The following is a 14,409-nucleotide window of genomic DNA, read 5'->3' as shown; positions in this document are numbered from 1 at the left end:
AGTTGCTTGTAAGATCTACCTGCATCTTCCATGCCTTGGCACTTGAGCGGGAGTGTGCAAATATTTCCTCTTAATGAAGTGTGCTGGGGAAAGGCTGAAGAGGAATTTAGAAAATGCTGTAAGAGCAGCTGAGTAAGTAGTTGGGATGTGACAGTAAGGTGTGTCAGCCAGGTGTATGCCAATATGTAATACTCATAATTTGCTATTTATTATACAGGTTACATGCCTATTTCAGAACAGCTAATAAACATCTGTGACAGTTATTTTCTATAAGTTTTCCTATTTTAGAAAAAATGCAAGGAAATATCTGGTTGAGGGTCAGCGTGAGAGTCCACAACAGGAAACTGTTTGTTGCTTCACTAATGTGTTGTTCTTATTCGACAGGATGTTTCGCCTTCGATTTCTTCCCGTTGCAGCAGGACTGTCTGCTGTTTCACGGCATTACCATGGGATGGCACATCACCCCAGGACCAGGCGTAGGCTCGTGGTGGTGGCTTTCATAGGGACAACTGCAGCAACAGCAAGTGCCAGATTCCTTTGGCAGAGGTATGTATTTGGGGGGGGGAGGGGTTTGTTGTTGTTGTTTTATTTTTTGCCTGAGACCTCATGCTACTTTAGTCCTGTGGTAAGTACCAGCGGATGGGTTTAAGATCTGCAAAGGGTAACTGCTTGTCCTGCTTTTGCCACATGGAAGGAATGGCTGTTGCTGACTCCCTGTGGAGCTGCTTTGCTGCTGTGAGTAGCCAGAGAGGTGTGAAAAAGCTCAGAGCTGAAGAGTTTTCCTCTGTAGCTGTCTTCTTTATGGGCTGTTTGGTCTTGGTGGGGTTTGCTGCCCAGCTGCCCCCTGCGTGGTGACGCTTCATGGGTCTGTGGTGTTGTGCAAAGAGAAATCTGCTGACTCTACCATCCTGGGTGAAAAAGTCGTGCTTTGAGCTTCTGGGAGGGCTGCTAGGGACAGCACGCTTGGCTGGGGGATGCTACTCTGGTTTTCTTTGTGTTCTGCTGACTGCTTCACATAAAAAACATAGCAGAGGAGCAGAGGGGTACAGTCCATCTTTCAGTGGTAAGGTGGCTGCACACAAGACTCATGAGGTTTTTAAGGGCCAGAGTCTGAGCACACCTACTCTGAGCAATGAAGCTCACAGCTTGTTTCCGTAACTGTAAGGAGAAAGGGGATATTTGTGCTAGCCTGAGGTGACCCTCACTGAACCCTGGGAACATGACACATTTGAAATAAATCAAGGATTCCCTTTTCTTCCCTCATAATGTGGAAGCAGTGTGGCACCAGCAGTGTCACTCAAGCTCATGGCTGCAATTAGAGTCTGAAAATAAAGTCTTTGCTGAAAACCCATCCTGTTTCCATTCCAATATTTAGGTGATTTATTGCTGGCTCTCCTCTCACCTGCATTGTGGCTAGAAGGCTCTAGTTTTAATGTAACAGGAGGAAGATGATGGTAATTGTTCTGGCTGTTCCTAGAGCTGTCAAACATCTATGTCTGCTAAAAGGAGTTGCTCAGGCAGAGGAAGAACACAATGATCCAGCACAGTGTCATCTTATGCTGCATTTTGCTAATAATCTGCACTTACATAGTGCCTCTTTATGCGCAGGACCTGAATGCCTCTGCAGGGATGGCCAGGATAACACCCCGTTTCAGGCAGGGGAGTGAGCAGGGTTTTTTTCTCTTAAAACATCCTCAGTGTGATTGTAAAGTAGGTAGGACATCATGTCCTATGTAAAGCTGTCCCAAAGACACACAGAGTTAATACCCCTGTCTTGTAGCAGATTCACCCCTGCTTTTAACAACAGCCAAATTGTCAGTTGTTAGCTTTGCCTTTTATCAGGAGGAAGGTTCTTCCTGCAGTAAAGAGCTGCTAAGGGTATGCGCAGTGCTAGGTCTGGGGTGATTTCAGGGACTGATTTTTGGCTCCTGGAGTACTTTGCTGTTTTTTGGAGGCCTCTGGGCACTGTGGCCAGGCTTGACCTTGCTCTGCTGAGAGTGCTGATAGAAATCATATTAAAGGAGACAGCAGCCTCTTTGGTCTAGTGTGGTCTGTGGTCTCCCCAGTCCTCATCAGTCTGGAGAGACTGGCTTGCTGTGGTTTTTAGTTTGTTTTTTTTTTTTTTCTTTCCTTGCTCTGTCTCCTTTGTCTGTTATAAATTTGTAAAGCACTAAATAGAATTGTACATATTTAAGTATTCCTTTCCTATATGAGCTATGAAATGAATCCACAATGTCTGTAACTGTAAAATAAAAGTACATCCAGGCTTATGGTGTTACTTTAATTACTTGCATACAGCTCTTGAATAAGAGGAGGAACAAAACTGATATGTTTGGTGTAGGAAATACTTCATACTGACACCTGTAGGAGTCTTAAACAGACTCTCAAATAGACATTTTAAAATTGTGTTTAAATGAGGGATGAGAAACTGCAAATTTCCTTTTGTCTTTCACAATATATAAATCAAGTGATTACTTGAGTTGAAGAACAAGCATAGGTGAATAAAAAATGTTTGTAATTACATCCTGGGTTATTCAGGTAGTTACATCCTGGGTTATTACAGTAAGTAGCAGTAAGTATAATACATTAGTTATAAAAGGTAAATATATAATAAATGTAGCCAGGGCACAGGGATTGAATAAGCCAGGTGTCACTGAAAATGTAGTTTATATACCACAGAGAGAAGTGTCCATGTGCATCTGAGTATTTACACTTACTAGTAAGCAATTTTGATTTATTACATGTTGCAGCAGTATTTAAATGGGAAGCAGGTTAGGGAGCTCCTTTGTGTAACCAGTTCTGTTGGTGCAGTTAGTCTGTCATAGGGATGACCTATAATGCTTGTTTTCCTTCAGTTAGTGAAGCAACTGTGCTTTTGTTGTGATATGAAACTCCTGTGCTGCACAGTTAGTCTCCAATGGGTCCAGCAGGTCCTAAGTGTGGCTCTCTTAGCATCGCAAAGAATTACTGTCCCTTTAATGGCAGATGACTCTTAAGAGGAATGTGTGCCTGCTAATATCCTGCTTAACCTTGGATGGTCTGTCAATGAAGCTGAGACACTCCATTGCCCTTTGGGTAAGGAATGCAGTAAGGGATGCTCTCCTGCAGGCTGTCAATGAAGTTTTCTTTTAAGAAGAGGGATGTCTCCCTCTTTTTGTTTTCTTATAATTATTTTTCTTTATAGTTAAGACATTAAAGATGTAAAATTGGGCTAGGTAGGTAAGAGTGTTGCAGTGTTAGGGGAAGAGCAATAATAAAAGGAAAAGGGTATTTGACTTGTATTTCTTTTTGTCATCTGCAGAGAGCCTTGTGTAAACGCCCCAACTCTTCTCAACTGACATGTGGGAAGCAGCACTGCATCTCTTATCAATACTTAAAACCCCAACCTTTTTATTTCAAAAGAGATTTCTTGTACTTCTGGTGATGAGGAAACTTGCAAAAAGGGACTAATATGGTCGTGCCTGTATGTGAATTTACCCTTTCCACTACTTAGCATGAAGACAGACAGGACTTCTCAGCTGGTTTCTGACTGTCATGTGCAGCCTGAAACCAGTGTATTTTAGGTCGATTCTGTAGGATGTGCTTTGAGCAGCATCAGAAGCCAGTGCTGGGTTAAGGAAGCCCACACAAAGGTAGAGAAGTCAAGGATTGAAAAGATGTGTATAAAAACCCCCAGTGGTTGTGTGATGCGAGATAGGAAAGACTTATTTTGTGTCTTCCTAAGATTGGAGGTGGGTTGATGGGTTCTTCACGTTTGATCTGCATCTGTGTGTAGCTTTCTGCATAGCTGTTCCTTGCAGGTCAGTGTTGGTCTTGTTGTCTTCACTGTCCTCCAGGAGCTCTTGCTGCCTGCTTTTGGTGGAATATATCTCATCTAAATAATTACAGGAGTAGCTAATGCTGCTCTCTTCTGCTGCAGTGAAGAATACTTCAGCAATGCAAATGACTGAGCTTAGAAGACTAATGAAGTTTACCCTTGTTAAGCAGTAACTTAAACTCAGGATTTCCAGCTGGCAACAGAAGCAATTGAGTATTTGGGCATTGGTATAAAGAACTAAATTAATTAATTGAAATAAATCTTGGTACAGTCATTGGCTAATCTAAATGAGGTATTAATATATGAGAAGTACTGAACCTCACAGTTTTCAGCAAGCTTAATGTTTATAAAAAATATTCTGTTACTGTTACTCGTGTAAAACTTGTGTTCTCTATTTGTAGTTCCAAATACTGATTTAGTGTATTATTAAATGGCCACAGATACTTTTTTTTATGTCACAAACCTTCCTGGCTGAATCTGTGGGTGGTGGGCATGTGAAAGCACTTAAATTGGTGTTTCCATGCTGAAGCTTGTCATGCAATCAACCTAATATTGAATGAAATAAGGGAGCAAGTGTACCTTTGGGGAGCACAGAAGGATCTCTGTAAGCAGAGTCCTACCAGTGCTGTTCCTGATCGACTGGTAGTATTTGGTTATGCTTAATTTCTTATCCTTTTGAAAATATATTAGTGGTAGGAATAAGAGCAAGACATCTGTGTTGCTCTGGAAGTTGGTTAACAAGGTCTTTGCTACTGGTGTGTTTGTGTCTAACATTGTACTTGGTCTTATTTTGCTGCATCCCCTTAGCCTTATTCTGTTCTCTTCTGGTTCTTGCCCCATCCTATGTGTAAGTTGAAGCAATTAAGCACAAGATACCCATCTCCCAGCCCTGACAGTATATTCTCACTCTGTTACAAGCTCTTCTTTTTCACGCTCCACTCCTCACCAGCAAGCTGAGCTGTTTTGGTGCTGGCTACCCCTACTGCAGATTTCATTCCATCTCTACCATTTCTTCCTCTCTTCCTCCACCCTTTTCTCCTTTGGCCATCCTGTATCAAGTGCCCAGTTGCTTTACTGGATGATCCTCTGTGGGAAAGACCCTTCGGCTTCCTTGGTTTGGTGACCTTCACTGCTTTTTGTGTTTGGCTTTTTTCCATCGCCACTTCTGAAATTAATTTTGAAGCCTAGATCAGCCCTTGGCTAACTCTGTTTAAGAATGCATTGCTTTTTTGCATCAGTGTCTTAGGGGCTTTAGAGTAATTTGCTTAGAGTACATTTTTAATGGCAGAATTACTGGAAGTATCTTATGCCAGCTGAAACTGAGACTTTAAAATCTTTGTTCTAGCAAAACAAAGGAAACCACATAAATCATAGTCAAGAGGGGAGAAACGCGTTTTATAGCTATAGATGTGTCAGGTACTACTTAACCTGATGTCGGAGAGAAAAGATGAAAAAATGTAGGTATTATCCATGTTACGTTATTTTTGAGCTCTGCTCCATTTTTTTTTAATTCTTTGAGAGGTGACAGACTGAAGAGACTATCCTTGGGATTGCTATGCTGAGGGCTTTCTCCTAAGGCTTGAAGACACATTGATCTGAGTGGTGTCTTGAAGGAGCACTGTGTCCTTTCAGGTGGCTTTTGGCTTCATATTATTTTTACCCATGAGCATCAGGGGAAGGAAAGAATCTGTTGCCAAGGAATGAGCCAAAGTCAAAACTGGAGTCAATTAGGAAAACATCTAACCTGCCCTGGGGGGAAGTAACCTCAGCTGACCTGCAGAGCTTAAAGCACAGGTATTTCCCTAAGCCTGCAGGGCCCTGGAGTTTGATCAGTGCATATTCATAATATCTTATTTAAATGTTGCATAGCAAATCAGAGCTAGGATTTGTGCAGAGAAGCCAGGTGGAAATGAAAGAAACTGCTTCCTGAATCGTCTTGATTTGCTGCCGCTTTACGGGGACTACACTGTGAATTCTCTGTCTCAGCAGGATAAGTGTTGTTTGAACCCAGGGTCTTCAATGTCACTGGAAACGGCAGTTTTAAATCTTTTTTTAAAAATACGGATGCCCTCTGGTGGCCAAGTTCATGCCTGCTTCCTCCCCTTTGCACCGAATAACTAAAAATACCTGCTCACCTTGCCCTCATCCCCAAGAGCATGTTGGCCATCTCGAAAGCAACATCTCTCCAAGAAGTCACATCGTTTGGGAACGGAGTAGGGGGAATGACTTCCTGGCTCAATAGAGGAAGCGCAGAAGTTGTAATTATCACTTAGTTTTGATTAGTTCCTGATTTGGAAGTAAAGTGCCAATGCAGTCGTTGAGTGTCACCCCTCTAGGGTCTAGTGTCATCATGGCTGTCACTTTCTTAGGATGTTCAGTGTCCACCACCACCACCTGATGGCCCAGCTGCCTTCTGGGCTGTGCTGAAAGTTGGATCTGCAGGGAGGAAGCAAGGGAGAAAACTAGGGATGGGCATAATGTTCATTAATTAAGGCTTTAAAACAGAAGTTAGCCTAACCTTGGGGTTTTTTATAGCTTTTTACTTTGGCAAACTTCTGCAGCTTCAGCTGTCTCCTGCAGTTGGCTGCTGCTGAGACTTGCTGGTGGAAGCTATATGCTCTTTTTTTTTTTTTTTGGTGTCTAGACCACATATGGGATCATGTATTATTGCTGCTGGTGGGGCCAGCTGAAGAGAACAAAATGCTTGGGAGGTTGAGGAGGCTTTGTTTAATGTGATGCAGCCCATCTGTTTTCAGTCTGCCAGAATGGCTGAGGTCCTGGCTGGGAAGGGAATAATGTGATTAAATAGCCTGGAGTTTATGTTAGAGCAGAACAATTTTTAACTGGTATTAATATAGGCATAGCAGGGAATTGCTCCCTCCTTGACTTGCAGCTGAATTGGTTGGGGCTTTTGACCCAAGAGCATGAGACCAAATTCTCAGAAGCATGCAGCTGTGTGAATGCATCCCAGGCTGGAGAGCAAAAAATGGTGCCAGCAATGACCTTCTCTCATCTTTCAGTTGTGAATAGCAGTATGGCCTGAAAGCTGTGATGTGTTAGACATGTCTCTGACCTCCTGTGATCTTCCCCTGCTGTCTGCTTTTACCTAAAAACCAGGTTTCATGGGAATTAAGAAATCTGAAGGGATCTCATTTCCCCCACAAGGGATCTTGTAGTCCATGTACCTTTTCCCATAAGTCAATTAAAGGTTTCACACTCCTTTGGGTACCCAAAGCAAGATGATGTTCCCTGTATTTAAACAACTCTATCTTGCATGTTCCACCTGTGAGAGTAGGTGGTCAGATGCTCGGAGCACTCTTCCTTTCTTCTTCCCCACTGACCTGCTCAAGTTCCTCTCTATTTCTAGAGAATTATTTTATATAACTTTAGTCCGCTGGCAATGCCACTTATTGTAGCTCTACATTTGCTCTCTTGTGTTCTCATGTCCTCAATGGAAATGAAGATTGATTGAGTCGCACAGTCAGGTAGACAAACACTGCTTGTTGGGAGCCTATAAAATGCTCTGGTGTGGAAACACCTGCTTTGCTCTATGCATGTGAATAGGCTCACCCATTTCTTATTGCCTTGCAGGACTGAGCCTGTAGTTTGCACGACAAAACCAGATGCTGCAGTGATTAATATTGTAGCACATCTTCACTTAATGGCTTCTTGCATTATTGCAGATGGTCTGGGAAAGGGAACAGATGCTGATGAGAATTCATGTTCCTTCCCTGCTAGGTAACTGGGTGCTGGGGCTGCTCTCTCTTAAAAGTTCTTCTCAATGCTTAATTATAGATACAGGCTAGTTAAACTAGATGGAGAATAGTGTGTTTTGGAATAATGAACTCATGTTCACATTTTTTATTAGTATAGAGACCTGATCTGTCTGTCCTTACAGAGAAACTAAATATTTTCAAGGAACTTGGAGAAAATAAATATTGGAAGTCACAATTTGCCTGAGTTTTTCTTTAGTTGACATTTGATGTGTATAACATCACATATACACGCTTGATGTGTGTAACATGCCTGGTAAGTGAATAGTGCTTCAGTGCAAATGAACTCCTTTATTGCTGAAGGTGCAAGTAGACATAATACAGATAACTTCCCAGAATTACTGCTTGCCTTGGCTAAGCTCTGCTTGAGCTAGAGCTTATCTCCTGCCACTTCAGTGGAAGGAGCCCACTCAATTTTGATTTTTTAGAAACCATTGGGGGAAGAGAATCTGTACATCAGGGAAATTGTTAATTATCTGTACTGTGAACAAGGCTCTATGTTATTCTCAGCCTCAGTGTATGCTAGTGCCTACTTTCAGCCATTTCTTGGTTTTGTTATTAGGCTACAGAGCTTTCCAGCTTGTTCCTCTACCAGGAACGCAGCCTATGATCAATTTACTCCTTTATCTCAGGCCGGGAGGAGTAAGCTCTCTGACTCTGAAAAACTTACCTTACTAAATGTTTAATTTGTGGCTTTTGATTGGGTAGGATTTAGGGAAAAAAGATGCTAAAAAAGCTGAAGAGCTTGAGCACAGTAGCTTAGGAGGGCTGCATCGGTGCCAAACAGGAGCATTATTTAATATTTAGACTTGATTTGAGATTCCTGTACTTGAACATACAAGGTTTGCATTTGACCTTAAGACTGTGATGATTCACTGGGAGTTATGATCAACTGACGATCCACTAAAGCACAAGGGGGCTTTCACAGGCATTAATATCTAGTATGGATGAAACTAGTCATGTGAACACATCCGTGTTTGTTGTGCCTTGATGTTCCCCTCGCTTTTCAGCTGTCTTGATGGGTATTGTGTGCTTGCTTGTGCTCAGCTTACCGAGCAAGTGAGACCGTAATTTCTAGTGCTACCTGAATATTTACTGATAGATATCAGGGGACCCACGGACTTTATCCTCTAGCTCATTAATAAAAGAGGTGGCGTAGGGCCAGGAACCCTTGTCAGGGCTTGGGAGAAGCTCAGCCACTCGTTGATGATCAAATGCTCATATTTTGAAGCATGTTACTAAACAGTTTTTAATCCATTGAAAGTTTCGTGTTGATTTTTGTGTTGCTCTAGCTTACTAATCACAATATCATTTAGTGGCAAGTGGACTAATACAGTGTGAGAACTTGCATTTATTAAGTGAATGCTACTGCAGTTATCAATAACACTGGTAATTTCATCAAGAAATGACATCTATTTAGCGCAAGACTTATTTTCCATAAGCCCTTGTTGACTGTCATGAAATTCTTCTTTACCCTCCTTTAATTAGAAAGCCTAGATAATCTTCTCCTCTGTCCAGCGTCAGTCTTTGTCTAAATAACAGGTCTGTGATAACACCTATTGCCCTGCTTTACACTTTTTAAATATTAATAGCAATGAGTTAAGGCTTACTGAATATCAACAGCAGCTGGGCAGAGAGTCTCAGCCAACTCTTATTAAAACTAAACCTCAGACTTCTGCAAAAAGTTTTATAAAGACTTGAGTAGAAAATACATATTTATAGTGTTGCTGTGTTATATAGACTTTCACTACGTTCAAGTGGAGAGAGTCTGTCTGTGTTCTCTCTTGAGAAGATCAGGATATATAGAATATAAAGCATTGTAAACAGAGTAAGCGTTCACTTGGAAATATATAGTTCTGTCACTTCCAGTAACATGGTAAACAATCTCAATTTATTACATGCTCCTTGGTATTTTTGATAACTCAAACAATAAAAAGATCATGTTCTTTTGGTCATTGCCTCTTCCTTGGGTGCTTCTGTGTCCTTTATCTATTTTCTATAGTACTAGCTTTCAATTTATGTGGAGTACATTTAACTTTCTCTTCCCATCTTTTCTCTTTCCTTGTTTCTACAAGGGTGGTTTCTTCTGAACTGAAGTTGTGAGTGTTTTCACTTGTATTTTTTAGCAGTTATGGCATCCTTCTCACCCTTGGGTATAAGCTTTGAATACCCAATATTCAAATATACCAATCTTCAGCAGTTGGTAGTTGTCGTCCTAAGTCAGACTTATTTGTATCCGTTGATCTGGCTCATAATTTCAAACCGATAAAGCCAGGCTCATACAAACCTGCCAATATTGTAAAAAATAATAATAAAACAAGGGGAAAAAGAAGACTTTCTGTGTTTGAGGGCACCTTATAGAGGTGGTAGCATCAGAGGCTCTGCTTTGCCTCCCTTACTCTCGCAACCTAAGGTATTTTTTTCTTGAAAACAAACACTAGTGAGTGACAGTGGTGAAGGGTGATGAGCTTGCTGTCTTTTGGGGGGACAAGGGATAGAGAATGGGATGCCAGCTGTCATCTTACTGGTTTCATGTGGTCATCCTACCTTGTGCTTCTTGCTATCTCTGCCAGCCTCACTGTTTTATTTGGTTACCTTCCCTTTCTGTACAGTCTGCATGCCCAGAAGCAAATACAAGGGGAGTTGTAGCAGTGACTGAAAGCAAATGCCGTTTTCTTGGAGGGGAAAAAAGAAGCTATTGAGCCTGTCAGCCTTCAAAAGTACAGTTCGGATTAAGAGAAGTTCAAGTGAGCAGCATGCTTGGGAGGCGAGGAGCACAGGCTTGTGGCTCTGTGCATGGCGGATGTTAACAGAGTTGTGGCTGCGTGCATCTGTCAGGGCTGCGGCTTGGGGATATGGTCCTGTACCCCACTTGGGGTGAGCTCTGTTTGGCAATGTAAGCAGCATTTCCTGGATTAAGAAATTAACAGATTTATACTTTACAAGCATATAAGGGTAATGTCAGTAGGATGCCTCCAGCGTATGTTATTGGGGTTGACAACCTTCATGAAGCAATTATTTTCCTCTGCAGACTATCGGGGAGTCATCTCTGAGGAGCGTCATGTTATCCCACATGACCCAAGTTAGCTGGTAAGACTGACCTAAAACCATTCAGGTTCATCTTCTTCAGAGTACTCAATTTCAAGCAGCTTGAAGCAGAGGTCCTCATGCTCTGGCCTGTCCATCTGCGCCCACGTGCTGGTGCCAATGCCTGAACTGGGCTGCAGCAGAGGCGAGTGGGAGGGAGCGTGAGAAATCAGCTAGTCTGCTGCTGAGGCAGGTCTGCGTGCCTCCAAACTAGTCCTGACAGGCAGCTGTCTTGCCTATTTTTAGCAATTTGCTGGTGATGGAGAGAGCAGTGATGGAATAAATCCTCCCTGGCAGCTGATTCCAGTGTTCCCCTGTCAACATTAAACGCTTTCTGTGTATGTATATGTATGTATGCACAGGATTCTCCTTCTTTCCCTGGTGTATAAGTCTCTTCCCTTATGATGTCCTTAAGCACATGTCCTGTGTCTTGTCCTGTCCTTGCTGGACCAAGAGAACAGTCCTGCAGCAACTGTTTTATATATATTACAGTTATCTCACCTTCCTCTTTTCCATCTTTCTTACAGTAATCTGACTTATTTAGGTCAGTTTTTCCCACAGTGTGTTCTAGACCCTTAACCATTCCTGCTGCTCTCTGTCGGATCTTCTCTGGTTGGTTCAGCTCTTCTTGAAGTGCGCTGTCAGTAGCTGAAGGCGCTTTCTGCAGGGACGTTCCTGCTGCTGGCTGGGGTGGAAGGAAGGACATGCACATCTCACAGACTATGCCACTGTCTCCTTATGTTCTTGGACCCATTTTAGGCTATGGCTGGTATCCAGAGCTGTCTCTTCAATCTAATTGCTTGCGTTCATTTCTAGAATCTATCTTAATTTTGGTGTGTTCGTTGCAGTTCTTGCCATAAATTCATTGTGCTCATTTACGTCAGTGTCAACTACCATGAAAGATGAGGAAGGAAGCAAAGTAGTAAAAAGTCCTGTGAGTGGCATGACATCCTGAAAAATTGGGCTGTGGATCTTCATCATTTCTGGTTAATTTCATGTTAAAGTTCCAGGTAACTAATTTAGTTGCTGAACATGGTTGAGCTGAGGATGAGACAGAGCTCCCCACTTAAAATACTCCCCATTCCTGGAGGTTACCTATTCTTATGAACATTGTGTCCAAGCTTGCTTTTGCATTTCAATATGAAGACCTGAAGTTTTAAGTGACTTTTAAACCTCACTTGGGTGTCTCCAGATGTTTACGTGCAAGGAGAGTGGCAACTCTATTCAATTGAAGAACACATCTGTCAGGCAGGATTCCTCTCTCCAGCTTTTTTGTTTGGTGGCAAGGTCTTTGCTGACTCCTGAGTGCCCAGCTTCTTGTTAGATCTCCTACGTTTCCTTCTGAGATTAAATAGCATCTGATAGCTAAGTACTTTTCTACTGTCTTCAGGATTACAATAACTGAGGACTGTTATCTCTGGCACAAAGCTTTGTTCTTTTAGCACACTGTTCTGCTTCTCTCTCTCAAAGAAGAAGAAAAATACTTTGAAGTGATGGATTGTGATTTCTTTAATTGGAAAACCTGCAACTGTGGACTATCTTGCTAATGCCTGGTGTGAGTCCAGGGATCCTTACTGGATGTATGTCCTATGGTTGCATGTGTTTGGCTTTCTCAAAGAACTATTTGCTAAGTGGGAATTTAGCATTGAGTAGCATTGAGTCCTCTGTGGTAGCTAGGTGGTTTTCTTTGGGGATGATGAACCTAATCTTATGCTTGATTGTTGGCTTTCTCCAAGGATTAAAAGAAGAATTTGTTAAGTAGGTGGGGAATATGGTCTTTGCCTCAAATTGAATTCACTGGGGGGGGGAAAAAAACCTGAAGAGACTGGGAGGGTTGAATCTTGGCAGCTAGGATCCAGGGCAGGCACGCTCCATGGAGAGAGGCTGGCAGCTGGTCTTGGCACACAGTGAAGGGAGCCTTTGTATTTTCATTTCCCTTTTGTGCAGAAGCTGCAGCAACAGGCATGCCATTGGAAAGTCAGTCTCCTCAAAAAAGGAGAGGGAGAGTCTTCCCTTGCTAATGGCAGTCCATCAGGCTGGATATTTCTGGAGCTATGGGGTTTTTCCAGCTGTACTCTGACATCTGCACTGAAAGACTGCTTTATGTGGGTGCAGTATGGAAGTTGCAGGTGATGGAAGCCAAGAATTTCAACAGAGGATGGTTGTGCAGGATGTAAAATACACAGACCAGTAGGTGTACATAGAGAGCGGATCATTCAGAGGTTAATTCAGTGAGTAGTTTGGACCGTGGCCTGAAGGTGAGCAACAGCAGGTACTGTTTAAAACCTTGTTTGCTAAGCAGACTACAACTTCTGCTTTTATTCTCATAGCCCATTTTGCTTGTATGCTGGGAAGGTGATCTAACTGTAGAGCAGAGTTAATTACCTAGATAAACTAGAGGGGTGGAAAAAAGCTGACTGTATTCAAACAGCCAACATCTGTATCGCTGTAGCCAACTGGATTGACGGCATGATGGATTGAAGGAATGCGTAGGATTTGCTGAAAATGTTTGATTTTGAATTTCTTCTATCCTTTCCCTGGTTTGATAGCTGTCAGTCAAGCATTACAGGAGCAAATCTTCACTGATAGAGCTATTCTCTGGCATGTTTCATACAGTCTAGCTTGGTTGTGTAGATAAGCAATCAATTTTCTACTGCTTTTTTGTCCCCAGGCCTTTCTCCCAAGAGATTCTCTCAGAGCTACTTGAGACTGGTGTCCTGCCTACACAAGGGCTTTCCTTGTCAGTGCTGCTGTTGTAGCCTCAGCTGGCAGCAGCTTATTCTAGCAAACTGTGTATTGGCCAAAACCACAACTCCGCAAGGATGTGTCAGTGCTGATTAAACTTTCAGGAAAGGCTTCAGGAGAGGTGCCAGCGTGGACTTTGTGCTCCAAGAGACACATCAGCTGCCTGGCTCTTCTGGGGAGATAATTTCCCTATCTTAAGATGCTTGTGGAAGACTCGGGTTTAAATTCTGTCTTGGAAAGTTTGGTTCAGGGGAAGTGTTAAAGGTGGTGGTTTGCTATAAGACTTAAATGCATTGGCAGGTAAAGGCTCAGGACCTTTTCAGAAAGGGACAGCTGGCATCTTAGACTCCATTTTGCATGAAAAGGCTTGGCGAGTACTGCTCTTCACCAAGCATTTGTGTATTTTATTAAATCAAACCCTTGTAATGAAGTTGTATTCTGTCCTAGTGTGGACTAGAAACCTCTGAACTGTTTTAACCCAGCCGTAGTGCCATGGGTTATCGCATTTCAAAGCAATGCTGGGAACTTGGTGGTGGTTGTTCAAGTGCTTTCGATAGTTTGCCGAAGTAGTTATCACAATATGAACAAAAGTTAATTTGCTTTTGTCATGATTTGCTCTACTATTAAGTATGCTCTTCGGGAGTTTATTCTAGAATAATAAGTTTTTGCTTCCCGCCAGTACTGTGGAAAGATTTGAGTTCTTTAGCCCTTCCCCACTTATCCAGTATGGTGACTGTTAGTGAATTATTGGATGTTGGTAAGGAGTGAGTTGTCTTTTATTTCGGTAGCATTTAAATTAATTGAAGGAGCACCTACCCTCATTTCTTCTCTTTGGAAGATGATGCGCTGAGATTGCTGCAAAGCTGTGTATTGCTGGGGAGACAGGCACAGACTCTTCTCTGTTAATTTTGCATTCCACATCTGTGTTTTCCAGGAAACTGGTAGGATGAAATATGCATAGCCTTTTGCTTAGAGCTTGGAAGACTT

The 14,409-nt window shown here is 42.4% G+C and overlaps 1 protein-coding gene across 1 annotated transcript in view; it reads left to right on the top strand.

The window, feature by feature from the left end:
- MICU1 (mitochondrial calcium uptake 1) overlaps window positions 1-14,409 on the top strand; it is a 110,201-nt gene that overhangs the window by 11,100 nt on the left and 84,692 nt on the right. Inside the window, exon 2 of the mRNA XM_075505406.1 lies at window positions 385-546. Within this exon, the coding sequence (XP_075361521.1) occupies window positions 386-546 (161 nt within the window). The 5' untranslated portion in view covers window position 385. The remainder of the gene's footprint in view (window positions 1-384; window positions 547-14,409) is intronic.

The sequence above is a fragment of the Mycteria americana genome, chromosome 6 (genome assembly GCF_035582795.1).
Source record: "Mycteria americana isolate JAX WOST 10 ecotype Jacksonville Zoo and Gardens chromosome 6, USCA_MyAme_1.0, whole genome shotgun sequence".
In the NCBI taxonomy this organism is placed as follows: Eukaryota; Metazoa; Chordata; class Aves; order Ciconiiformes; family Ciconiidae; genus Mycteria; species Mycteria americana.
The sequence above is the reverse complement of the archived record's forward strand: the minus strand, read 5'-3'. Positions and strand labels throughout refer to the sequence as shown.